At 43.0% G+C, this 26,197-nt stretch overlaps 1 protein-coding gene across 2 annotated transcripts in view; it reads left to right on the top strand.

Annotated features, from left to right (window-relative positions):
• ARHGAP6 (Rho GTPase activating protein 6) overlaps positions 1–26,197 on the top strand; it is a 285,466-nt gene that overhangs the window by 242,768 nt on the left and 16,501 nt on the right. For both annotated transcript variants that reach the window (XM_070943125.1, XM_070943124.1), the window contains exons 4-6: positions 11,694–11,950; positions 23,454–23,649; positions 25,362–25,417. In XM_070943125.1, coding sequence (XP_070799226.1) covers positions 11,694–11,950; positions 23,454–23,649; positions 25,362–25,417 — 509 coding nt within the window. The remainder of the gene's footprint in view (positions 1–11,693; positions 11,951–23,453; positions 23,650–25,361; positions 25,418–26,197) is intronic.

The following is a 26,197-nucleotide window of genomic DNA, read 5'->3' as shown; positions in this document are numbered from 1 at the left end:
TTGATGATCTCTGGAGGGCTCGGGACAGGGGCTGTTCCTCTGTCCTGGTCCTGTTAGATCTCCCAGCGGCTTTTGATACCATCGACCATGGTATCATGCTGCGCCGGTTGGAGGGGTTAAGGGTGGGGGACACCGTGTTGCGGTGGTTCCCCTCCTTCCTCTCTGACCGGTCGCAGTTTGTGTTGACGGGGGGCCAGAGGTCGACCCCGAGGTGCCTTGTATTTGGGATGCCACAGGGGTCGGTCCTCTTGCCCCTTCTGTTCAACATTTATATGAAGCCACTGGGTGAGATCATCCGTGGTTTCGGGGTGAAGTACCATCAGTACACTGATGACACTCAGCTGTACATCTCCACCCTGGATCACCCCAATGATGCCCTTGACGTGATGTTCCGGTGTCTGGAGGCCGTACGGATCTGGATGGGGAGAAACAGAATCCTCCTCAGAATAAAATGGGATGATATTATTCTATGCATTGAAGTTGTACATCAATCCCTGAAGGTCCTTTCAGCCACAGTTTTTACTGAAAAAATGTCTGAGTAAAAGAGTTGTCAAGACAAATGAAACTTGTAAGATAGCTATGAGCTTTTATCCTCATAGCTACCTCCAGTAATATGGACAATATCTAATGGAATTCTTGGTAGATAATCATGATTTACTTGTACAGGTTCTGTTCAATATAAGTTATTTTGACATTTACCATATTTTATTTATAATTGGCATTGGTGTTAAGCTGCAAAGGCAACTATTATTGTTAATTTCAAGGCAGTTTATATGGGGCTACTCTTGAAATATACTCAGAAACTGCAGTTGGTGCAGAAGGAGGCAATGTGAGCAGATATATTATGCTCATGTAACACTTCTGCTGTGCGAGCTGCACTGGTTATCAAAGGTTTATGGGTGCAATTCAGGAAGTCATTTATGAAATCCTATCATCCGTCTCCTTTGGCTTCTGCTTACTGTAGAAAAAAATAGAAAGTGTATCCTCTTTGTCAAAACATGTTTCCTCTGGAATAGTACCCTTGCAGAGATTGCCTATTTGCGTGCCTTTACATAAGCATTGAAAACCTAATTACAGATAGTCCTCAATTTATAACCATTTGTTTAGTGATTTTTCAAAGTTACAGTGGTTCTGAAAAAAGTAACACTTTTCACACTTGTGACTGTTGCAGCATCTCCATGGTCCCATAATCAAAATTGAGACAACTGGGATGTATTTATGAAAGTTGCACTGCAGTGATTCGCTTAACAACTGTGGCAAGAAAGGTTGTAAAGTAGGACAAAACTCACTTTAACTGCCTTGTTTAGAAATTTTGATAGAAACAGAAATTTTGGACTACCTGTATTACTCAAAGATCTTGGACTAAACATAGACATTTTATGAGATTAAATTATAAATGAGAATTTGTATTGTTCCCTATGGGTAACTGTCATATTTCTCGATGCTGTGATGTTTATTAAATTTTTAATTTTGGAATTGGGATAGCTCTAGAAATATTTTTTTATAAAGAATTGACAATAATATATAGATGCAACAATATTAAAGACAAAATCATGGGGTCATATTTTATAGAGAATAAACTAGTTTACAGCAGCAGTGACAAGACCAGCCAAACTAGGATCATCACAGAGTAAACTGTTTATATTACTATACCCTTCCATCAGCAGCAGTTCATTTCACATTGAAAACTGCCTTGAAATTGAGTACACATGGACAATTTTTTGAACTTGTGCTTTTCCTTAAAATTTTCCCTTGAGAACCTTTAAAATACACCACATGCCTAATCATCTCTTGTACAAAATGTACCCTTTTGCTTTGATAAGCAGTCCTACAGGGTTTCTGGAGAAAACATGCTTTTAGTGAAACTGTTGGTGTATACCTTATGTGAGAGCTAAGCTTGAAGAAACTTGAAAAATTGATTGCTTTCCAAACAGATTATACCTTCCTTTCTCTTTGTGAGGTTTGCGCATTACATATTACATATTTTGCCTTGGCAATTAAATAAATCTCTGAATTGCTCCTCTCAGTAAGAACATGAAATCACTGCAGTGACTTGATGTTTGGTCAACCTACTCTGTCCCAAAGAACATTCATAGTCAATTGTCAACCCCCTATCCTTCTTTTCATGTTTAACAATGAGTTGAAAAATGCTTACACAATTGTGGGTTTTAATAAGCATTTCAGAAGTTTATTTTATACAGTGAATGCCTTCCTTTGCCAGGCAACCTGTCCAAAATAAATACTCCACTTTGTATGGCATAGCACATGTAGGCGTCCCAGCACAAATGTGTTTTGAGTATTCTCATTCACGGTGTTTCTCCTGATTCTGTTTTGCTATGAGCATGTTTTGCAGCTGTCTTGCTTATATGCAAAGCCTCTGGTTCTAATCTTGTGAGTTAGTAAGATGTAAAAAATAGACCTAAAGAAGAAAGGGATTAGAGGATTTTTAGATCATGTTTCAGATGTCTTACTGTATTAGGAGTTTGGACAGATAATTTTTAAGGTATCACAAAACTCATTTGTTGACTCATCTTGTAAGCTATTTTTATTTTTTTCAATCTAAAGGTGTTTTTTTTTTTATAAGTTCTGTTCAGGTGATAACTTCATAGGCAGACTTCAGTCAAAGGCCCAGTGTCAATAGGTGAAATATAATTGCTGCATTAAAGCTCTTTTGCATGTATACAAAGGCTCCCCTCTACAGATAACTGTACTGTATATAGAATGACCAGCTGTTCACTGACATGAGATCATAATGTAGAGAGAAAAAAAGGGTGCTCAATATTTGCGTACTAAATTTTTAAACACAAATATATTGCTGGCATATAGCTTTGGAGAAAGAAAAATTGGAGCTACTGCTAGTTTCTGGTTGTTTAGAATCAACAGGTATTTGAGTACATGCCTAAGCTGGCCCTATTGCTCATACTCCATTTGTCTTGGAAACTTGAGATTTTATTTCACTTCTCATACTTTACCATTTGTTTTATGTTATTGGCTTTCACTTGAACAAAAGATGGTCCCTTATTCTTTTAGGAATATTTAAATTTTACTGCTTCAGGCACACTGAGATCATGTTAACCATTCATTCAGATCATGAATTGTTGGTGGCAAAGATTAAAGTCAAATTATGCACCATCAAAAAGGCAGTGCTTCCAAAGAAGTTTAATGCCACCAAAATTCCTACTACATATACAATAGAGGTGGAAAAATAGGTTTGAACTACTGGACACTGCTGAGAACATGCCTTATAAAGTGTAGCAGAAAACTCAATCAACCATGAATTGCAGAAGAACACATACCACACAAGAAGCCAAAGAAAAAGTGACTCTCAGATGAAACCATCAAAATAGCTGAGCAAAGAAAAGCAGCGAAGGCAGTAGGCAAGTGGAAAGAAGTAAGAAGACTAAATGCAGCTTTCCATAGAGCAGCAAGGAAGGATAATGAAGTTTACTGGGATGAGTGGTGTAAACAGTCTGAAGCAGTTCTGATTAAAATACAACAATGTCTAGCACTAACCATCAAAAGGGAATTACCAGATGTCTTAAGCCAGCTTCCAAAGGGGATGTGGCACCCACAAACTGCACTGGATCATGGAAACCATTGTGCCAAAGGTGCTTTTTTCAAGAGGCAACTGGACTTTCTGGGGTTTTGTTGGCTTTTTTGAAGATGTTTTGTTTCTCATCCAAGAAGCTTCTTAAACTCTGGCTTCTATGAGAAGTGAAATATCTTCAAAGAAAAACCAGAAAGTCCAGTTGCCTCTTGAAAAAAACACCTTTGGGACAATCATGACTTGGATGACTGAGAATCTCCATAGATATGGAAACCATTGCAAACCTTACACTGGATCATGGAAAAATCTCATGAATATCAACGGATCATTTACATGTGCTTCATCAACTGAGAAAAGCCTTCAATTGCGTTGATCATGAGAAGCTATGGAGAGCCCTACAAAAGCTGCGGGTACCAGCACCTCTGGTCAAGTTAGTGCAATCACTGCACACAAATCAGGAAGCTACTGTATGAACACTCTGTGGAGACATTGATTGGTTTAAGATAGAGAAAGAGTATGACAAGGTTACATTTTCCCCCCTTTGTTATATAACCTGAATGCCAAATTGATCATGAGGAAGCCAGATCTTGAAGAATCAAAAACTGGGGTAAAGATTGGTGGAAAAAACATCAACAATCTTCGATATGCTGACAATACAACTCTCAGAAACCAAAGAAGACCTGGAACACATCTGACCAATAAAATTGAAGAAGAAAGTGAAAATTTTGGTCTCTTCTTGGACATTAAAAGACCAAATTCATAACCATCAAGGAAGGGAAACATCAAAATAGTAATTAACAGTGAAGAGATAGAATGTGTGGAAAAATTTCCTAGGATTGCAGATAGCTCAAATGGTGAATGCAGCACAGAAATAAAACATTGGATTGCATTGGGTTGCACAACAATGATGAACATGAGCTGAATATGGAAAAGCAAGGACCTCAGCCTGGCAACAAATGTGGATTAGTTCACTCTGTTGTAGCTATCTTATGGTTGTGAAAGTTGGACCTTAAAAAAAACAAGACAGGAAGAAAATCAATTTGTTTGAGCTGTGATGTTGGAGAAGGCTGGTGCATAGGATCTAAGACAACTTGGCACAACCAGCTCAGCGAGACCAACTCACCACTGGCAGCTCGCCATCACCAAATAACGTCTACCAATTCACCACTTCCAAGTCACCTCAGGATAACTCCAAATGGCAATTCACCATCACATTTTCACACCTACCACCGCTGCTGCTATGCCAAGCTCCAGGCCAAAGAGGCCAGACAAGGCAGCGGCAGAAGAGGGTATGTAAAAATGAGACACCCCTGGCTGTTGCCACCTCCCTACCTCCTGCCCCACCCACAACCGTGGGGAAGGAAAACCCCCAGCCACTGCCTCCACCATTCTGTGCTTTGCCTACCCATTCACTCCCCCACCAGCCCAGCTCTTCCTCTGGCTGCCCATGGCAACTTGTCACTGTGGCAAATTGACCATGTGGGGTTGTCCTGTGGTGAGTTGGCAGAGGCAATTTGGCATTGGCGAGCTGGCAGCAGTGAGCTGGCTATGCTGAGCTGGCCATGCTGAGAAGTCCCATTCCATCCTGCATATTCCTTGGACAGCAAAGATGACTAACAAGCAAGTACCGGAATGCATAATACCAAGCATGTCACTAGAAAGCAAAATCACAAAACTGTGTCTCACTTACTTTGGTCATGTTATGCAGGGGAATTCATTAGCAAAAGCAATTATGTTTGGAAGAGTTAACAGTAAAAGGAAGCCAGGCCATCAAAGAACACAGTAGCTGGACACTATCAAAGCTGACAACAACCAGGGCATAGAAAAACTCAAAGAAATAATGCAAGATCGGAAGATGTAGAGAGACCTGGTTCATAGGCTTGCCAAGAGTCAGACTCAACTGAACGGATAACATCATCATCATCATCATCATCATCATCATCATCATCATCATCATCATCACTTTATTGTGCACTCTAAACAATATAAGAAAACTACCATTTAAACACATTATACTTAACTTGGTCTTGAGAATTTTTTTTGACAAAAGTATACTCTGGATAATTGAAGGGCTAGAGTCCTACTATCTAAAAAAGTAGACGTATGAAAAACATTTTGAATTTCAAACACTAAGAGGTTTAAATTCCTTGTTTCAGACTTTGAAACAATTATACCAGGCTTGAAACACTTACTTGGAACCTCACTAAAAATGTCCCGGTATTCCTCCAGTCATTTCAGTTTTCCAAGTTCAAAATTGGTCTATTTTTAGCATAATTAATTTGGGCTCAGATGAACTGTTTCAAGTTTGGAATGATTCCTGAAAATTGAAATAGTTTTGTAATATTAGAATATTTCTGCCATAAAACATTTCCAATTCAAAAGATTTTGCATACCACTGAGAATAACCTTTTGATTAAATCAGTTTAGGAAGACAAGACCAATATCATCATCGGATATGGCAGAAATAAAATTTCAACCTAAGAGCAGGCCAACTACTACTACTGATCTTAGAATAATTGCTATTATGTTTTATGTGCATTTCATAGATATTTATTAGTATCATTTAAGTCCTCATTCATAACTGCGTAAAAAATTATGCATTTGGAGTTTTAAAAGTAAACATGCCCAATTTTTATATATAAACAAAGTGTACACTGATTTGCTATTTAGAGTCTGCTATATCGCTGAAATAAGTCTGTCATATTTTGGCAGCTTCGGTCAGACTCTGACTTAGATTTGCTCATTCATTCAGCTTTTATCGCACCTCAGATATTTAAGGCAGCTAACAAAACTAAAGAAAATGTGAAAAAATAATATAAATTAAAAATAATGCTGAAATTAAACATTTTTACCCAGATAAGCAAAAACTCTTTTCTTATTTTCTGCAGCTGACAAAGAATTAAACCAGATAAGTTCCTTTCTTATGAATCTTTTACAAGGGAGCACTTCTGCAGGACTGTTCTTCATATGTTAACTTCCCAGACAGATATATAATAGGATAGGTCATTCTCAGTCAGATTACAAGACGTTTAGAGCTTTAAGGGTTAATAACAACACTTTAATCAGTTGACAATTTATGCACATTTTTCATACAGGCATCATATCATCCGAGTATACCCTGATTATCATCCTAACTTCTCTATATCAAAGTGGATGGAAGCATGTAGTGTGGTACCTCAAGATTCTGTCTTGGGCCCTATGCTGTTCAACATCTTCATCAATGACCTAGATTAGGGGAGTGAAGGGGCACTCATCAAATTTGCAGATGAGACCAAGCTTGGGGGATGGGAGAATTACTAATACTTTGGAAGATAGACTCAAGATTCAGAAGGATCTTGGTAGACTTGACATTGGGCCCTATCCAATAAAATGCAGTTCAGTGGTAAGAAAAGGAAAAAAGTATTTTTCCCATACCTTCTTGAAAATAACAAGACTACAACCAGCAAACTTCTGTGACTTGGCTACGTTTCTTCTCTCTAAATAACAGATTTGAACGATATCTCAGAGGTCTTCTAGTCCCATGATGGCAAACCTATGGCATGCGTTGCCAGAAGTGGCATACAGAGCCATCTCTCCAGACATGTGGAGCTGTCTCCTGTTGCTCTTCTGGGTTATGGTGTGTCGGCCAGCTGGTTTTCACGTACAAGGGCGTGCCGGAAACCGGAAGAGCAGCCGCCCATGGCGCATGCACGCTCCGGGAAAATGATCTTCCTGTTTCCAGCGCATGCATGTGCATTGGCCACTTGGTCTTCTGGTTTCTGGTGTGCATGCACGCGTAAAGACCAGCAACGGCAAGAGCAACAGGCGCATGTGCCAAAAGATGCAGAGAGGGGATCCTGGCAGTCGCTTCCTAGGGGAGCAGAGCTGTCGGCCAGGACGGGCGGTCCAGGACTTCCCTCCCCGCCTGAGTGGGCTTCTTGCACAGCCCCAGGCGGTCCGGAGCACCTGGCCAGCTTGGGTACCCCAGAAGAGCTGACCGGCCCTCGCACAGCCCCCGCCACTTCTGAGAAGGAAGCGTGACCACTTCCCAGCTGACGCACTGTCTTCAGCATTCCTCTTGCGCAGCCCCGCAGCCCCAGAAGAGCAGAAGCAGTGGCAGCTGCAGGGGGAAGGGCAAGAGTGAGTGACCAGCTCAGGCTGGGCGGCCAGCTGCCCTGCCCGCTGCTCCTTCCCCTAGGTATGTTGGACTTCGACGAGTTCGAGCGGCAGCTAAATGAAAACAAACAGGGTAAGCAAGCATGGTTGAGGGCAAGCAAGTTTGCCAGGTTAAATGCCAGAGGGAGAAAAAGAAGTAGGCAGTAGCAACAATGACACTCTCCCCTTTGACCGCTGGCAATTCCGTTCTTCACACTGCTGGTTTTCGGCACGGCCCATTGGCTGGCCCCGTTTAAGAGAAGGGTTGGGAATCCTCGTGTGCCTGGCCAACTCTTCTTTACCATCCCCCTCCCTCCACCTAATTTGGTACAAGTCTGAAGTGATTCATTGGGGGGAAGGAAGTGAGGCCCCAGAAGAGCAGCGGCAGCAGCAGCTGCAGGGGGAAGGACAGGAGCAACCGGCCGGCTTGTATGCATGGGGCAGCAGGGTGGAGAGGGAAGCCCCGGCCTGCCTGTCCTCACCACCACCTCCCCCTCACCCCTGGTGGCAGTGGCTGTTGAACTGCCACTTCTGGTCGGGATGCTGGAGCATCCAGAAAACGGAGAAGCCACCAGCCTTTGCCGGCGCAAATGGCCTGCCGGCGCCACCTCTTTGCAGAGGCAGTATCACTTCCTCTTCCCCCTGCTGCTAGCCTCGCGCTCCGGGCAGCGTTCAGTATGGTTGGAACGGCTTTGCAGGCCATTCATGCCGGCAAAGGTTGGTGCAGGAGGCTTTCCAGGCCCAAAATGGGGCACAGGGGGTGGGGCACATGTACTGGGGGAGCATGGGGTGATGTGCCACATGTGCATTGCATTATGGGTGCCAGCACACAGGCGCACTTTTGGCACATGACGACAAAAATGTTAGCCATCTCTGTTCCAGTCCAACCTCCTCTCAGGCAGGAAACCCTATACAATTTCAGACAAATGCTGTCCAATCTCTTCTTAAAAGCCTCCAGTGTTGGAGCATCCACAACTTATGGAAGCAAGTCATTTCACATTAATTGTTCAAACTGTCAGAAAATTTCCATTTAGTTCTAGATTTGTCTCTCTCCTTGATTAGTTTTCATCCATTGCTTTTTGTTCTGCCTTTAGGTGCTTTGGAGAATAGGTTGACCTCTTCTTCTTTGTGGCGGCCCCTTAGATATTGGAACCATGCTATCATGTCATCCCTAGTCCTTCTTTTCATTAAACTGGACATACCCAATTTCTGCAACTGTTCTTCATATGTTTTAGCCTCCAGTCCCCTAATCATCATTGTTGTTGTTCTTTGCACTCTTTTTAGAGTCTCAACATCTTTTTCATATCGTAATCAAAACTGAATGTAGTATAGTCTTACCAAGGCATTATAAAGTGGTTGTAACACTTGATCATGATTTTATTCTTCTGTTAATGCAGTTTGGACTGATTTGGCTTATTTGGCAGCTTGAACACATATTTAAGTGTATGTCCACTAGTACTCCAAAATCCTTTTCACAGTTAATACCATTGATCCAGGTACTGTTTTTTCCCCTCTTGTGTAAAGACAGAAGGACAGATGCAAACAATGAGTTAAGCAATTCTACTTTCTTGCTGATATTTACCTTCTTGCTATTTTTTTCCTATTATGGACCAATCATTTCCTTGACTTTTTTTTTAACGTTGAAAGAAGCTGCTTTCTGTCCTTGTTATTTTTGACATTTGTCACCAACCTTAGTTCATTTTGCGCCTAAGCTTTCCTGATTTCATTTTTGCAGTTTCAGGCTATTTGCTGATATTCTGCCTTACTTATGTGTCCTTCTTTTCACTTTTTATACTTTTTGTCTTTCGGTGTCAGCACTTCAAGCTGCATTTACTCTAGTGCTGACATAAGAAGGAGAAGCGGAGGTGTCTGGAAAGGGATGTTTGACTTTTCACCTACTTATTTTCCCTGGAGATAATATCCCCTAGGAGATGGGATGGGAGGGGGGAAATTCCTTTGAGCTGGAGCGGTAGATTAAGGGTAGAATGACTTAGAAAATGGCCAATGAGTACAGGGGAGTGGGGAACAGAAAGGGAGGGTTTTGGGTCTGGAAGTCAGTATTGGCTTCGATGGAGTCAGATTTAGAATGTCGTGCTTAATAAATAGGAGTTTTCCTTCAAAGACTTCATTTGAAATGCAATTTATTTGAGACGACCTCAAAACCTGACATTCGGTTTATCAGAAAGTTCCTTGTGCAGCCATGCTGGTTTATTTTGAGATCTCTTATTTTTCTTTTTCATTGGAATTGTGCTAGACTGGGCTTTAATAATCTCACTTTTCAAAGTTTCCCAAGTTTCTTGTGTTATTTTCCCATTGACGATTCTCATCTATGGAATCCTTCTCAAGCTCTCTCTAAGTCAGGGATGTCAAACTCAAGGCCCGGGGCTGGATTCGGCCCACGGGGTGGTTTGATCTGGCTCATGGGGCCACCCTGGAAACAGCGAAGGACCGGCCTGAGGTGCCTCTGCCAGTGAACCCGGAGCTTGGGAGGGCCACGGGCAGCCCTCTGAAGCTCTGTTTTCACTGACAGAGGGTGCAGGAGGTCGTCACAGCCAAAACCGGAGTTTGTGAGATGGCCCTCTGGAGCTCTGTTTTCGCCGGCAGAAGGTTGCAGGAGGCCGTCACAGCAAAAAACGGAGCTTGGGAGCCCGTTTTCACTGGCAGAGTTCTCAGGCCACAACAGGTGCCCTTGACACAAGTGATGTTGAACTGGCCATGCCCTTCCTGTCCCCCCGACATCAAACACAACCCTGATGCGGCCCTCAATGAAATTGAGTTTGACACCCCTGCTCTAAGTTAATTGATAGCAGCTCTCCTGAAGTCCAAGACTCTATTGTTTGTTCTATTCCTTGTGCTTGCGTTATGTTGAATTTCAATATTGCATGGTCACTCTCTTCCAAGGTTCTTCAACCCATTCTATAATTTTATCTCTGTTAATGAGAATTAAGCCACGTATGGCTGACCCCCTTGTTTCTTTCTCTACCTTTCCTATAATCAATATGCTGCAAATTCTGTTATTGCTTAATTGTTTTCATGCTATTTCCCACAACAACTTTATTCTCTGGTAAAGATTAGATTCTACTGGAACATAATGAATTAGTATAATGAAATAGGAATTTTTAAAGTAAATTAAAGAGAGGAATAATGTGTTCCAGTGTAAATTTCCTTTCTACTTTGAAAAGGCATGCAAATAATACACTTGATTGTTCTAGCTATAGTAACTATGTAATTTGACAATTGCTATGAATCCTCTATTGGCTGCTTTTATTATACTTAATGACATACTAGAATTCCATACCTCATTCCATTGCTGATTATTTCCAAGAAAAGGTGCACTGCTGTGAATAAATATTTGATTCTTCATGTATTATAACCCCCAAACCAGATATGTTCTTCTCTCGTGTTTACTTTCTTCTTGTTCTGTGTTACTATAACATATTTTTATTGTTTATGTTTAACTTGTTCCAATAATAATTCCACTAGTGATGTTAGCATGCAACTGCGTATATAGACGAGAACATATAATCTCTTACTAATATAAAATGGATATTCCTCATTTCTTGGAAATTACAGTTTTTAAAGCATTTGTTGTTCCAGATTTTGCTGCTCTTTAAACTTTGACGTTACGCTCTTTTATAATAACATTGTAACTACATTACTTCAATATTAGTCAAAAGAAATCCTAAAGCATGGTCTAAAAATATACATTCAAAGTTATTAACCATTGAAAGAGATAATTGATATTCAGGTTCTTGCTGTGAATTCTAAATAGGAATTCTTTTTTTGGTTATGGCAGATGTTCACCATGTTTTACCTGGCTTCTATTTCTTTATTTTGTTGTCTTTTTAAAAATCACTTAAAAATATTTGGAAGTTCAGGACTTTTAACTAAGCAACCAATGTTAAAAGATGCTCGGAAAATATGTTAGCTGAGGATTTATTAAACCCATTTTCAAAATGTTGACTGCTACAGTTATTAGCCTTTGATACATAAGATTTTGTTTGTTTTTCAGAATTCATACCCCAGGCTTTTGGAATGCCTTTATCACAAGTAATAGCAAATGATCGGGCATACAAATTGAAGCAAGATACTCATAGAGAAGAACAGAGAGATGTTTCAGAATTTGTAACGTCACTTTTACCTTTTGGGAGTAAAAGACAGAACAAAGAACTCTCAAGCAGTAATTCATCTCTTAGTTCCACCTCGGAAACACCAAATGAATCTACTTCACCCAATACACCAGAACCAGCCCCCAGGGCACGGAGAAGAGTAAGTATCTATGCATTGCTTAGTGGTTACTGCAAGTATTGTGGGACCTTCCTTTGCTTACTGAAGCTGGAGTCTCTGAAATGTTAGTTTATACTAAAATTAAAGTCGGCCCTAATAGAAATGATAGAAATTATTATTTTAATGGTCATTGCCTTTCCCAGCTGTTCGTGGGAGAGAACAAAATGGACACAAATCTCTTGCCAGCACCTCAAGGGACATAAGGAATCTTTGGAAACTTTCCTTTTCCCCAGTCAGTTTCCACTTAATATTTCAAATTACTGAAAAAGAAACTCATCTCTCTGTTGTGGTCTCTGTCTCTTTCTCCCTCCCTCCCTCCCTCCCTCCCTCCCTCCCTCTCTCTCTCTCCCTCCCTCCCTCCCTCCCTCCCTCCCTCCCTCTTAAATGCACACACACACGAACCCAGATATTTCTCCACCTCATCTCAGCCTCAAATATGTTTATAGTATAAAGGATGGTTTATGTAGTTACAAGATTAATGTTCAGTCATTTAAAAACATTGGAATCTGCCATATACTGAATCACTCCACTTACGCATCTATTATCAACAAGTAGCATTTTTCCAGAATTTGTTTAATCTGGAGTTTTTCCAATCTTGCCTGTGACTTTTTTTTTCTTTGCAATGCATACAGTATGCTTCATCAGTGAATTCATATTGCATATTAAAAATTACTTGTTCTGTTCTAAAAGAACCTAATAATGCTCATGAATTACCTGATAATCTTACCGTCTTTTGAATAAAGAGTGTTAGTGTTTTAATACTGGGAATCCATTGGCGCCTAATAATCTGAAGTCTGTATTTTTCTCCCTAGTGACTTTGTACATACGTTATTTTCCAGAGTGCTGCTCCCACTGTCCATAGCTGGGAGGTTCATTCAGTTCTTGTCACTAACTGAGTGAGGGCTGATTAAACTCTCCCTGCTGAGGCCTCCAATCCCATCATGCTTCAGTCTATCACTCAGTTACTGTCAAGAACTGAAGTGAATCGAGAGCTGTGGTGAATATTTGTCAATTTATTTGAATTACTCCTTCTCTCTCTCTCCCTGCTTTTCCATTTCACGTTTAGGTTTTTCTGTTATTTTTGATTACCCCTTTTTTCGTGCTTGAGTTGGTTTTTCCACTGTTTCTGCTGCTATAGCGTGTGGCGTGTCTGGCTCGCCCGGGCCGCCCACGTTTTGTGGATTCGCAGCCGCTGGATTCCGACTCTTCGGGGCGGATCCGGCTTCACTTTAATAGCCGCGAGCGTGGGCTGCGTGTGCAGGATTGCCGCTACCGTCACTGCTCCTCTCCGGTCGGCGGCTTCGGGGCTGTGTCACTACCTTGTGCGCTCCCCGTGACTTTTACTGTTGTTTCCAGCCGCACTGGGGGCTATTTTAGGCGCGCAGGCTTGCCGCCTCTGTTATCAACCGGCTTGAGCGGCTCCGGAGCAGCGTCACGTCCCAGGTGTACTCTCCGCTGTTAATCCCGGCGTTTTGTCACCTCCTTCCATCGCCGGCCCGTCCTGAGGTGCTGAGGAAATTTTCTGCTGGCTCTGGTGCGAAGCCGCAGCGGGCGCCATTTTGGACGAATTAGAAGCGCGCCATTTTAAACCGCTCGCTGCTGGGGCTGTAAACAAAATCGAATAGTGTCGGGTGAAAATCTCTTGGCCCTCTTCTTATTAGTCCTTCAGGCCTAATCGATCTGCCCGGGACTGCAAAGGGCTGACTTCAAGGATTTAATTAAAAAAAAAAAAAAAAGATCTGACCGTCTTTTCAGCAGCCTTTGGCCCGCTTGAACTGTTTTGACATTTGAAGGGCCACCTCAAATAATAATAATAATAATAATAATAATAATAATAATAATAATAATAATAATTACATCCGTTGCCTGAACTGAATCAATAGCTTATTTATAGTTTGCCATGGCAGATCCCGCGTTGTCCTCAGATATGGAACCAGAGCAGAGCCCTGAGCGCAGACAACCTAAGCGGGCTAAAAAGTCCTCAAAATCGAGGTCTGAATCTTCGAGCCACAGATCCCACAAGTCGAAATCGACTAGGGGCCTGGACCGAGATGCCCAGCGCCGCCATAACGCCTTGGAGAAGCAGTGGGACAAGGCCCATCGGGCGGCTGTTGCAGAAGTGGGTCTTGATTCATGTGCCCCTGACCAGGCCGCTCCCGCATCAGTGGCCGGCATTTCATCATCCTCTGGCTCCTTGGCGTCCTCCCCGGACCAGGACTGTCATCATTCGACCCAGAAGTCTCAACAATTACGCTTGTCAAAAGGGGTGTCCCAATCCTTACCAGATGTGTCTGGTGTGGGCTTAGCTACTTCGCAGGTTCCTGCTTGTGCCCGGCCGGAGGCCACTTTCACCCCGATGGTGGCTGGCCTTCGCGACTCTGAAGGGGTGGTTCCGGCCCCTCCGGTAGATTTTCAAGCCTTCCTTTCGTCGGCCTTCTCTTCGTTCTTAGCAGCAGGCTTGCGTCAGGCATCTCAGTCTGCTTTGCCTCCCTCAGTGCTGCAGCCAGCCCATCAGCAACATCAGGCCACGTTCTCCCGGATCTCAACGCAACCGTCTTCAGCTTCACGGCCTGATTTGGATCAGGGTGATGATTGCCCTGAGGACATCGAATTTTCCGACAATGAAGGGTTAATTCCGGACGCCCCGGCTTTTACGGGGTTGTTCCACCCCTCGATGTTTAAATCCTTGCTACACAAGGCTCGTATGACAACCAATCTGAGCTCTCAGACCACGGATTCGGCGGCCGCCTCAACTTCCACGGGTCCACACGACGCCTTATTCCATTCGGCTAAGCCGGACAAGGACGTCATCCCGTGCCCTCGTCTATTCTTGGATGTACTGCAGTCCCCTTGGGGTCAGCCTGGGTCCTTGACATCTCCCAGCACCCTGGACAGGAAACTGTATTGTGCAGCACCAGAACTTGAGGAGCTCTTAGCTCTTCCAACTGTAGATCCGCCGGTGGCTTCTTTGGCATCCAACTCCGTGGTTTCGACTGATTCCTTAGACGGCCTGAGATCTGAGGATTGCAGAGCAGAATTGGCCTTTCGTCGGTCCCACCAGGCAGTCGCCTGGGCGATCAAAACAGCGACCGCCACCTCCTTCTTCAATAGAACCACCCTCATTTGGCTAAAGCAACTTCAACAACGGTTGCCCCCAGATTACATCAGGACATAAATAAGATAGTGGCTGTCACCGAATATTCGGCGGACGCTTCTTTGAATTCGGTGAAGTTTGCCTCCCGAGCCCTAGTGTCCACGGTCTCCTCCAGGCGTTTATTCTGGCTCCGCCACTGGAAAACAGACCTTAAGGCCAAATGGCGTTTGGCATCGGCCGCCTACAAGTCGCCTAATTTGTTCGGGCCGGCGTTGGAGCCGATCTTGGTGGAGGATCGGGATAAGCGTAAAGTCCTCCTGACTTCATACCGTCGTGCAGAGAGGAGGTACACTCCATATAGCCAGCGCCAGCCTTTTCGTTCCTTTTCTGGCACCAGCGGCTCATCCTTCCGTAGACCCTATTACTCCGGGCCCGACCGTCCTCAAGGAAGGGACTCCTTTCGTGAACGTGGCAGGTTTCAACAACAGTCTAAGTGCCCCTTTCGTGGGTCTAACTTTCGGCAATCTCGCAGAGGGAAATGACTCGCCCCTGACGGGCTCCATCGGAGGGCAGCTTCACCTATTTCACCATCAATGGGCCCGTTCAACCAAGGACCTTTGGGTATTGCGTACAATTTCTTCTGGTCTCTCAATCGAATTTGTGGGGGCCCCGCCGAGTCGTTACGTTCCTTGCCCAGTTCCAGCCTCATCGGACCGTCACGGACTAATGTTGATGGAAATCGACCATCTCCTTCGCATCAAGGCGATAGAACCTGTCCCTTCATCCCAACGGGGATCAGGGTTTTATTCGACCTTTTTTCTGGTACCCAAAAGTTCGGGAGGCTGGAGAGGCATCCTGAACTTAAAACAGTTGAACCTGTCGGTCTTATACCGCAGGTTCAAAATGCACTCGCTTCGATCAATTCTGCTGGGAGTGCGACGAGGGGATTTGCTCCAATCGGTGGACCTCCGGGAGGCCTACTTACATGTCCCAGTACACTCCAATCACAGACAGTTTCTGAGATTCCAATACGACAGAAGGCATTTCCAGTATCAGGCGATGCCGTTCAGCTTGTCCTCAGCTCCTCGCACGTTCACGAAGCTGGTGGCAGTCGTCGCAGCGACACTCCATCATTATCCAGTGCGAGTAATGTGCTACCTAGACGATGTCCTGATCCTGTCATCATCCCTCGATCAGGCAGCACGGGACAGGAACCTCGTCCTGGATACCTTCCGCCGCCATGGGTTTTCAATAAACCTCGAAAAGAGCCATCTAGTCCCAACTTCGAGGTTAATTCATCTAGGAGCAACCATAGACTCGGTCGGAGGGCAGGTTTTCCTCTCTCCAGACAGGGCTCAAAGCATTTACGATCTAGTTCTCCGAGTCCGTGCGTTTGAGAAGGTGCCTCTGATTCTTCTTGCGCAGCTGCTCGGGAAAATGGTGTCCTGCTACAATATCGTTCCGTGGGCACGCAGACACTCCCGGGCATTACAGTGGTTCCTCCTCCCCTTCCAGAGGTCGGGTCGATCATGCTCGAATCACCAGGTGTTCCTCCCTCCTCAGGTTCACCTGTCCCTGACCTGGTGGACGTCGCCGGTGCTGTTCCGGGGCTGCGACTTCCTGGAACCAGAGAGACTCACCTTAACATCAGACGCCAGCCTGAAGGGTTGGGGAGTGCACCTCGGCACCCTGGTGGCTCAGGGCCTGTGGTCTCCAACAGAATCTCTCTGCAGCATAAACCTCCTCGAGTTACGAGCGGTCCGGCTGGCCCTCCAGCACTTCCAAAGTCTGGTGAAGGGCCATCATATCTTGGTCCTCACGGACAATACAGCAGCCAAAGCGCACATCAACAAGGAAGGGGGCACAAGGTCCAGGTCGCTGATGTTCGAAGCGGAACATCTCTTCAACTGGGCGGAGCGTCACCTATTGTCCATTAAGGCGGACCACATATCGGGAGTGGACAATGTACGAGCAGACTGGCTCAGCTGGGAACAGATCGACCCGGCGGAGTGGCAATTCCACCCCCATCTGTTCCGCGAGATCTGTCGTCGGTTCGGGACACCGGTGATGGACTTGTTCACTTCTCAGAGGAATGCTCATCTGCCTCGCTTTGTGTCCCGGTATCCGGACCCATTGGCCGAGGACCGCGACACTCTCACCTGTCGGTGGCCAAAAGGTCTTCTCTATGCGTTCCCTCCCATTCCTCTCCTTTACCGTGTCGTGAGGAAACTACTGCTAGAGAAGGCGGATTTGATCCTGGTGGCTTCCAACTGGCCTCGCAGGGCCTGGTATGCCGACCTCGTCGCTCTCTCCGTGGAACCGCCTTGGGTGATTCCGCCGGACCAACTGTCGCTTCGCCAAGGGGCCGTTTGTCATCCGGAGCCCCAATGGCTCCACTTGGCCGCTTGGCGTTTGAACGCATCATCCTGAAGAAGGTGCACCTGCCAGATGATGTTGTGGAAACAATACAAGCTGCCAGACGTCCTTCCACGTGCTGTATTTATGAGGCTTCCTGGAGGGCCTTCTGTACCTGGGGAGCTGCAAATCATTTTGACCCCACCTCTGCCGATGTGAAGGAGGTCCTAGGTTTTCTGCAGGCGGGGTTTAAAAAAGGCCTGGCTCCCACGACCTTATGTCGCCAGACAGCGGCTCTTTCCACCATCTTGAAGTGCCCGCCCTATGACTCTCTCTCTCACCATCCGCTTATAAAGGGCTTCCTCCACGGCGCTACGAACTTGTGTCCACCTCAAGTGCATCAGTACCCCACCTGGGACCTTCCTCTTGTTCTACAGGCCCTGACGTCTCCGCCCTTTGAGCCTTTAACTTCGACTTCCTTGAAACATTTGTCTCTGAAGGTGGCATTCCTCCTAGCCATCACCTCTGCTCGACGGATGTCTGAGCTTTCGGCCTTGTCAACTCGGGACGACCTTTGCATCTTTAGGGACAGTGTAGTGGTTTTGAGACTTGATCCCACGTTCGTCCCAAAGGTGAACTCCCTGTTCCACAGGGCGCAAGAACTTACCTTACCGGACTTTTGTCCGTCCCCGCGTAACTCCACTGAAAAACGTTGGCACAAACTTGATGTGAAAAGAGCCCTTCGTATATACATTCGCAGGACTGCAACCTTTCGTAGAACGGAGGCCCTGTTGGTTTCTTTCCACCCAGCATCCTTGGGCCAAAAGGTATCCGCGACCACGGTTGGCAGGTGGCTCCGGGCGTGTATCTCCTTGGCATACGAACTAGCGGCGAAACCACTCCCTGGACGGGTGCTGCCATATTCCACTCGCAGCGCGGCCACTTCTGCTGCGTGGGCGACCCAGGCATCCGTGGAGGACATCTGCCGAGCTGCCACGTGGTCCTCCGTGTCACAGTTTATTCGCCACTATAGGATCGACTCCTACGCTTCGTCGGACGCATCCTTCGGCCAGCGTGTCCTGCAAAGTGTTGTTTGTGACAAGGGTACGGGGGCATCCAGTCTCCCACCCTAATTATTCCAGCTTGGGTATGTCCCAGCTATGGACAGTGGGAGCAGCACTCTGGAAAACGAACGTTGTCTTACCTGAACGTTCCTTTTCGGAGTGCTGCGACCACTGTCCATTCCCCACCCCTGTGTTTGTTCTGGTAACTTTTGCTTCTTGCAGACTGTTTGTCTCATCCGAACTGAGGATTTCCTTGTTCCTTGTTGATTCAACGTTGGACTTCACAGTTCTGGCTTGCTGTGCCTTCGTGATAGACTGAAGCATGATGGGATTGGAGGCGTGCCTCAGCAAGGAGAGTTTAATCAGCTCTCACTCAGTTAGTGACAAGAACTGAATGAACCTCCCAGCTATGGACAGTGGTCGCAGCACTCCGAAAAGGAACGTTCAGGTAAGACAACATTCGTTTTAAAAAGCAAAGCTTATTGCTTTAACCTACAATTTCACCTTTCATTCCACAAGAGGTAGTCCTCAATTTACAGTGGCAATTGGAATTTCCATCGCTAAAAGATGTCATAAAGCTCAACTTCAGGTGACCACATTCCTTAGCAACAGAAATCCCAGTACTCCCTGTTGCCATTGTTAACCAAATCCTACCAGTTGTTAATTAAGGACACCCTCTTTCCAGCCCCAAACTTTAGCTCTTCCAAGGAAATGGCAGCCTCCCTTCAACTCCCCTCACCTGCCTATTCCTCCCCATCGCTGCCCTTTTGGCTACCCTGCACCCTGCCTTGCGGGGTGTCATGTATCCCCAGAATTGTGTTCTGGGGATACATGACAATTCATGAGCTTCATGGCACACTATGGCTGTGGGGCTGCAAGAAACCCTTGACCCACAGCCAAAAGTCACAACTGCCCTTGGAAAAGTCAGCCAGACCCATAGGGCAGCATGAAGCTGTAGCTGCCTCAGCCTTATGAAGCCACAGGCAACCCAGCCTGGCTCAGCAGTGCAGCGTGAAGTCTCAGTCACCCCAATCCAGCAGCATGGCACAAAATCATAGCCACCCACTCTCTTTCCCAGCTGATCTTCACCACCTTCTTGCTCCTATTTCTGATGAGACATGTCTGGCCAGGCCATCCACAAGGCAGCTGTTGGCCACTCAAGGCCTTCTTTCTCAGATCTCATATGAAAACACACTCAGTAATTTAGCGACTGGGCATAAATACCATTTATTCAGTGCTATTGTAAGTTTGGATTGTTGCTGAATGAGTGGTTGTAACTCAACTACCTGTAATACTATTTCTTTAAAGTGCAGATGGTAAGAGTACTTGATGCTGCTTTTGAAGAGTGCAGCTAAGGCATTTTTGATAGTTGATGGATGTAATAACTATAGTATTTAGCTCATGTACCTTTGGACTTATAGAGATTATGTATTTTGGGACCATATTGCCTTTAATAACATAGAAGAAAATATTGCTCATTTAATTACTTTTATAGATAGCAAGAGAACTGTTTCATATTATATGCTATATTTTGTACCTCAGAAATCTTTCTGAATAAAAGTAAAACTTAATAATTTCAAATATCAGCTATATACACTTTTTGAATTACTGCTCTATGATATGAAGACTAAGGAAAACTAAATACCATACAACATTTCTATTACTTTTGTTCAAATTAGCAAACATGCATAATCCATCAACTATAGTATCCTTCTGGGCAATTGCAATTATAGGCAGTGTATGGAGGCTGAACAGCTGTCCCTGTGGTTGCTCCAGAGTGGGGTGCTGTGTGGTGTTTAATATTTGCATAAAGCCATTGGGAGGGGGCTTGTTTGCAGTATCACTCTCTCTTAGAGTTTGGGAAACATAGTGATCTGGTTAGTGACAGAACTATTCTCCAAGCAGGTACATTTCGTATCGTGCCAGAAGATCCCCTCCACATGCACCTGGCTAAATTATTTGTACAGCACATCTGTAGACTGTGCAGAGCCCCACAATGCATAATCTCAGATTGAGGGGTGTAATTCACCTCAAGGTTTTAGCAGGAATTTTTAAAACTTCTAGGGACAGATCAGGTCTTAGTTCCAGTCATCATCCCCAAACTAAGGGGGTGCAAACATGTGAAGTCGGTCCTAGAACAGTATCTTAGATGCTATATTAATTATCAACAAAATAATTGGTTGGATCTCTTGCCCTTTGCTGAGGTGGCTTATAACAATTCCATGCACAGCACAATGGGTTTCACCCCGTTCAAATTAGCCACTGGTCAGGATTTTGCTTCCATGCCCAAACTGCCTCTAAATGATCCACCAATTGCCTCCCTGAAAGATTGGGTCTCCCAATTATGAAACACCTATCCTGTGGTGAGGAAATCGCTTGAGGAGGGGAGAGGCTAATAAAAAGCGAGTGAAACTTAAAGACTTGGTAGTAGGTGACTGGGTCTATCTTTCAACAAAATATTTGCAGTCCAGACAGCCATCCAAAAAACTAGGACCCAAATATGTGAGCCCATTTTTCATTAAACAAATCATAAACCCAATAATCATTGAACTAGACCTGCCAAAATTCCTTAGACAAGTCCACCCTATATTCCATTGCAGCTTCCTCAAACCTGAAATCACATCACTGCTGCATCCCACAGCGCTGCAACCACCCGAACCCCCTCATGATCGAAGGCAAGCAACACTTGGAAATTAAGGACATTTTGGATTCCTATAAACATTGAGGGAAGATACAATACTTAATTGCATGGAAAATCTTTCCCCCTTTCAAAACTTAATGGGTTGACCGGTGTCACGTTAAAGCCACTAGATTTCTAAAACTATTCTACAACCAGTATCCTGATAAATTTAAGTAGCATTGTTACTATATTGCTTTGTATTTCTCTCTTTCTCTCTTCCTTTTATTTTTTGTTTTGCAGGATTATTGGGTATGTTCAGGGGGGCAGCATGTCAGGTCCATCATCACCGGCACAGGCACCTTACTGGTGCCCTGCCATTAGAGCAGGGGAGGGGATGGGGGTTTATTGGGTGCTATTGCTATAACTTCAAACGTGGGAAATAGGGAGGGAGGAGTGACAACAGAAGAAGACCAGATCACTAAACTGGCTTATATCAGGATCTTCAAGGCCACTTGCCCTGAGAATGGAATGTTACCAGTTTGACATCTCAGAGCTTGTCAAAACATCTTACTGGCATCACATTGGCTGGCCGGAGGAATTGGTCATGGGGGGAGTGAGTGGAAGTGAAAAGAATTAGCATTGTATTTTATGTGGGAATACCAGATTCCACCTGACTTTACTGCAACCAGTTTCTTTCAGTAAAAGTTCCTTTACTTCAACTAAATGGAGTCACGAGTCTTATTTTCCTGAAAGAGTGAACTGGGGCAGGTTTCTGCCATCTTGGGAATCTCAGAGGCCTATATTGACAGAGGTATAAATTTGCAGACAGGTATACACATTGATACATTTCTCATCAAGCAATTAGGATTCACAGAAAAATGTGATAACTACTGCAGAATAAACAATTGAGTAAAGAAAGATAAAATGAAACTATTTGAAAGTAGAGATGCACAAGTTACTAGTATAGCTTTTAATGCACACTTTCAACAGATTATTTTAATACTTATAGTCTTTAATCTATATTTCAAACTTTGTATAAACTGTTTACATTTTTGTTATTTGCCTTAAATACTTGCTAGAAGAAATTAACTAATAATGATACTAACACGTAGTAGATGCTACTAATACAGAATTACCATATTTTTCAGAGTATAAGACGCACTTCCCACCCCTAAAAGAGGGTGAAAATTTTAGTACATCTTATACACTGAATGTAGCCCCGCCCACCCGCCGGCCCCCACCCTTCAGCCTCCACGCATCTTTTCAAATGGAGAGCCTCTCAAACAGCCTCCAAAAGCTCCAAAAGTTCCGTTTGCAAAGGAGCTTCTCTTTGCAAAGGCAGCCTCTCAAACGGAGCTTTTGGAGGCTGCAAACTCAGCCTCTCAAACAGAGCTTTTGGAGGCTGCAAACTCAGCCTCTTAAACGAAGCTTTTGGAGGGTGAAAAAGCAAGGCGCAGAGGCCAAAATGGCAACCCGGAACAGCTGCTGCCTTGTCAGACCAGTTCCGCACTTCCTCTGCTGTACTCACTGGAGCGCCCTGCGATAATCAGCTGCATTTTTGAAGCTGTGTATCTGCCCCAACGAAGCGCATGTGAGTGTAGCGAGCGCGTGCGCTCACAATCAGCGAACCTGTTGCTAAAGTTCACCTCTGGGAACAGCTGATAGGGGGTATTCCAAGAGGCCAATCCACCCGCCAATCAGCTGCTCGTGCTGAATCAGGCTAATGTGCTGAAGCTGACCAGGCTGTTTGCTAAGGATGCTAACCAGATGAATATCAATGGATGCTGGTAGGCAGAGGCAGATTTTTTTTTCTTATTTTCCTCCCCCAAAACTAAGGTGTGTCTTAGATTCTGAAAAATACGGTAACAGTAGTGGTTGGGCAAGAAGCCGTTTCTAGACAAAGTTGTGTAGAAAAGGGGATTCATTACCTTTGGAGAGATGTTATTGTTCTTTCCTCATCTTCTTAAACAAAATGTTTGCAGTTTGCCATGTTTAGTGAGCAGCAAATTTCAAGTGAAAATACAAATGTTGCTGGGTATGGCAGCAATTGCCTCTATTTTGACCGGGAATAGGAACAACATGAATGAGCTGGAGTAACTGATGAATGGGAGTGCAACAAATAACGGCAACCGCAGTTTGGACAGGCATGCAACAAGTAGCATGTAACATGACATTTGTCTTGAGCTACCTAGTGACAGCTATAATAATCAGTTGTCACTTAGAGGGGAGTTTAGAATAGATTTCTGCCCCAGTTAATACCTTTTGTTATAGGTTAATATTTTGTTTTATGATGGATTAAAGAGAGAAGTTTCTTTCGTCCATCTTTATCAAATGTATGTTTGTATATTGTAGGGTGCAATGTCAGTGGATTCTATTACTGATCTTGATGATAGTCAGTCTCGGTTACTAGAAGCTCTACAGTTATCCTTGCCTGCTGAAGCACAGAACAAGAAAGAAAAATCCAGGGACAAAAAATTAAGCCTCAATCCTATTTACAGGCAAGTTCCTCGGCTTATAGATAGCTGCTGTCAGCATTTAGAAAAACATGGTAAGTATATTTTATCTGAAATGTACACACAGCTTATAGTACAAAGATTTGATTTGGAGTTTGAAAGTAATTTGATTTTGAATTCCTAAACTAAATCAACTTTCCAAATTTGGGCGAATATAAATCAGATGTCAGCAGAAAAATGGAACTGATTCAAAGTGTTGAATTAGATTAATGAATTGAATATGTGCTTATTCAGAGAGCACTAAAAATTATATGGATTCTATTCAATTTTATGCAAGCATAATGATTCAAAATATAGCTTTTATTCCATGAAGGCTGTAAACCCAGTGAAAGTACAATAGTCCTTGACTTATGACCCTAATGGAGTCTCCCTGTTATCATGACAGCCATAAAGTGGGTCACATACTGTATGTGACTGATCAAATTTTACTACTTTTTTGTGGCAGTCATTAAGTGAACGCTATGGTTGTTAAAGTGAACACAGCAGTGTAAAGCAAGACCATTGTTCACTATGGGTGTTTTTTGCTGAAAACCAAAAGTAAATGCCAGGTTTTGGCAAAAAATGTCACACAATGTGTTCACGTGACTGCAAGATGCTGCAAATGGCAGTAAATGCAGACAGGTTACCAAGGGCTCAGCATGCAGTCACATTACCACAGGAAGAGAGCAGCTGTCAGAACTTTGGAACCAGCTTGTAAGTTCTTTATAACTTCAAGTGGTGACTAGTTGCAAGTTGAGGACTATTATAGTAACAATTGAATAAAGCAATTTCTACTTCTACTGCGGAATTGGAGAATTTTTGAATATTCTGTTTTTCTGTAGCTGCTGGGAATGACAGTTTTAAAAAACAGAAAATTGTGAAGTGCCACAAATATTTTGGTAAAAATCACAGTCAACTGTTGTATGATGTAGGGATATATTGTATATTGGGAGATAGGCAAGGAAATCAAATTGTTGGCTTTACTTGGTCTAGGAATTTAGCTATAATAAGCCTTCAAACTCTAAAATAATCTCCTGCATGCAACTGAGATTAACATTTGAGATGGGATATTAGTAATTTTAATGTGGGTTAGCACACTGTGCTTAAATTCAAAGGAAAATCAACCATTGATTTACTAATTTGGTCTCTAGTGCTGGAAGGGCTCTGGAAGCTACATGCAGCCTGAAAACCAAGGTTAAATATTTCACACCCATGCCTATTTTCATCCTTTCTTATTCCTCTTGTAGAAAATAAAAAAAGAGCTGGTACAAAGAATATTTGTGGGTTTTTCTAACCAAGGGCTATGTGTATTTTTGAATATAGAAATACAAATTCAGGTGAATTCAGGGCTAACATCTTTTTATAAATGTATTATGCAATTTTGTATAGTCACTATTGGTCTTAGGCTTCCCTCTAGTGTCACTTTTGAACAATGTACTATATATTTTTTTAAAAAGCTATAATGGTGTACAAGGAGCCTTTACTGAAGTAGATTTCACTGAACACATTTCCTTTTAAATTGTTTGCATATTTTGGATTTATGCTATTTTCTGATAGGGTAGGAATAAGAAACACAAATATTACAATAATTATATACATCATAGTGATGCAAAATAGTTTACTAATGTTCTAACTTTATTGTATATTTATATGCATTTGTGTAAAATTATATTATTATTGTTATTGTTATTATTATTATTATTATTATTATTATTATTATTATTATTATTATTATTATTATTATTTAAATTGACATGCCATTTTACAGGTCTCCAGACTGTAGGCATATTCCGAGTTGGGAGTTCAAAAAAAAGGGTAAGACAGGTAAGTTGTTTTCATTCTTCATAAATATCATGAAACTCACTATTTTATATTTATATATTTTGGTCAGTGTCATCTTTCATTATAGTCCTACTCTAAATATGCAATAGTAATATAACCAGGAAAATACCAATATTTTTTTAAATGTGTTTTTTAGATCTGAGATCTTTCATCTATATATTTCCATTAACAATAGTACCTGTCTTTAAAATAATTTTCAAGTTTTTGGAACCTAAATGGTATAAGAAATATAAGGCATCTGAATATCAATTATGTATTATGTTAAAATTACAATCATTTTTCCCCAAAACATTTTCTTATTTCTATATCAGTCTCAATCAGTTTTCCATGCAGTATATTTAAAAGAAACAGGCTGTCCTGATAATTCTTTGAGCTAAGGTGGATTTGCTTCTGTTTCTATGAAACATTTGATTAAATTCATTTTAATATGTCACCAACAAATATTTCAGAGAGAGACATCTCTTACATTTATTTAAATGCTTTATGAAATAATGGCTGCAATTTCAAGAGGAATATATTCATGTTATTAGTATTAAATATTAATACAAAATACCATTGCTATTTCTTCCTAACAAATTATTAGTTTAACCATGTAACCATGTAACCATGTAAACGAGAAATAGGTAACCAGTTTTTAGATATTTCCTGTAACCATTATGTGTGGGTATTATAACCTACACCACTTTTTGATTTAATTTATCAGGAATAGACTAAAGTCAAAATGACTATATCAAAGAGCTGCTAAGAGCTACAGATAGATTA

The sequence above is a fragment of the Pituophis catenifer genome, unplaced genomic scaffold (assembly GCF_029215685.1).
Source record: "Pituophis catenifer annectens isolate HBS135680 unplaced genomic scaffold, rPitCat1.0.hap2 SCAF_4, whole genome shotgun sequence".
Classification (NCBI taxonomy): domain Eukaryota; kingdom Metazoa; phylum Chordata; class Lepidosauria; order Squamata; family Colubridae; genus Pituophis; species Pituophis catenifer.
Note: the sequence above shows the minus strand (reverse complement) of the source record. Positions and strands in the feature narration are given on the sequence as shown.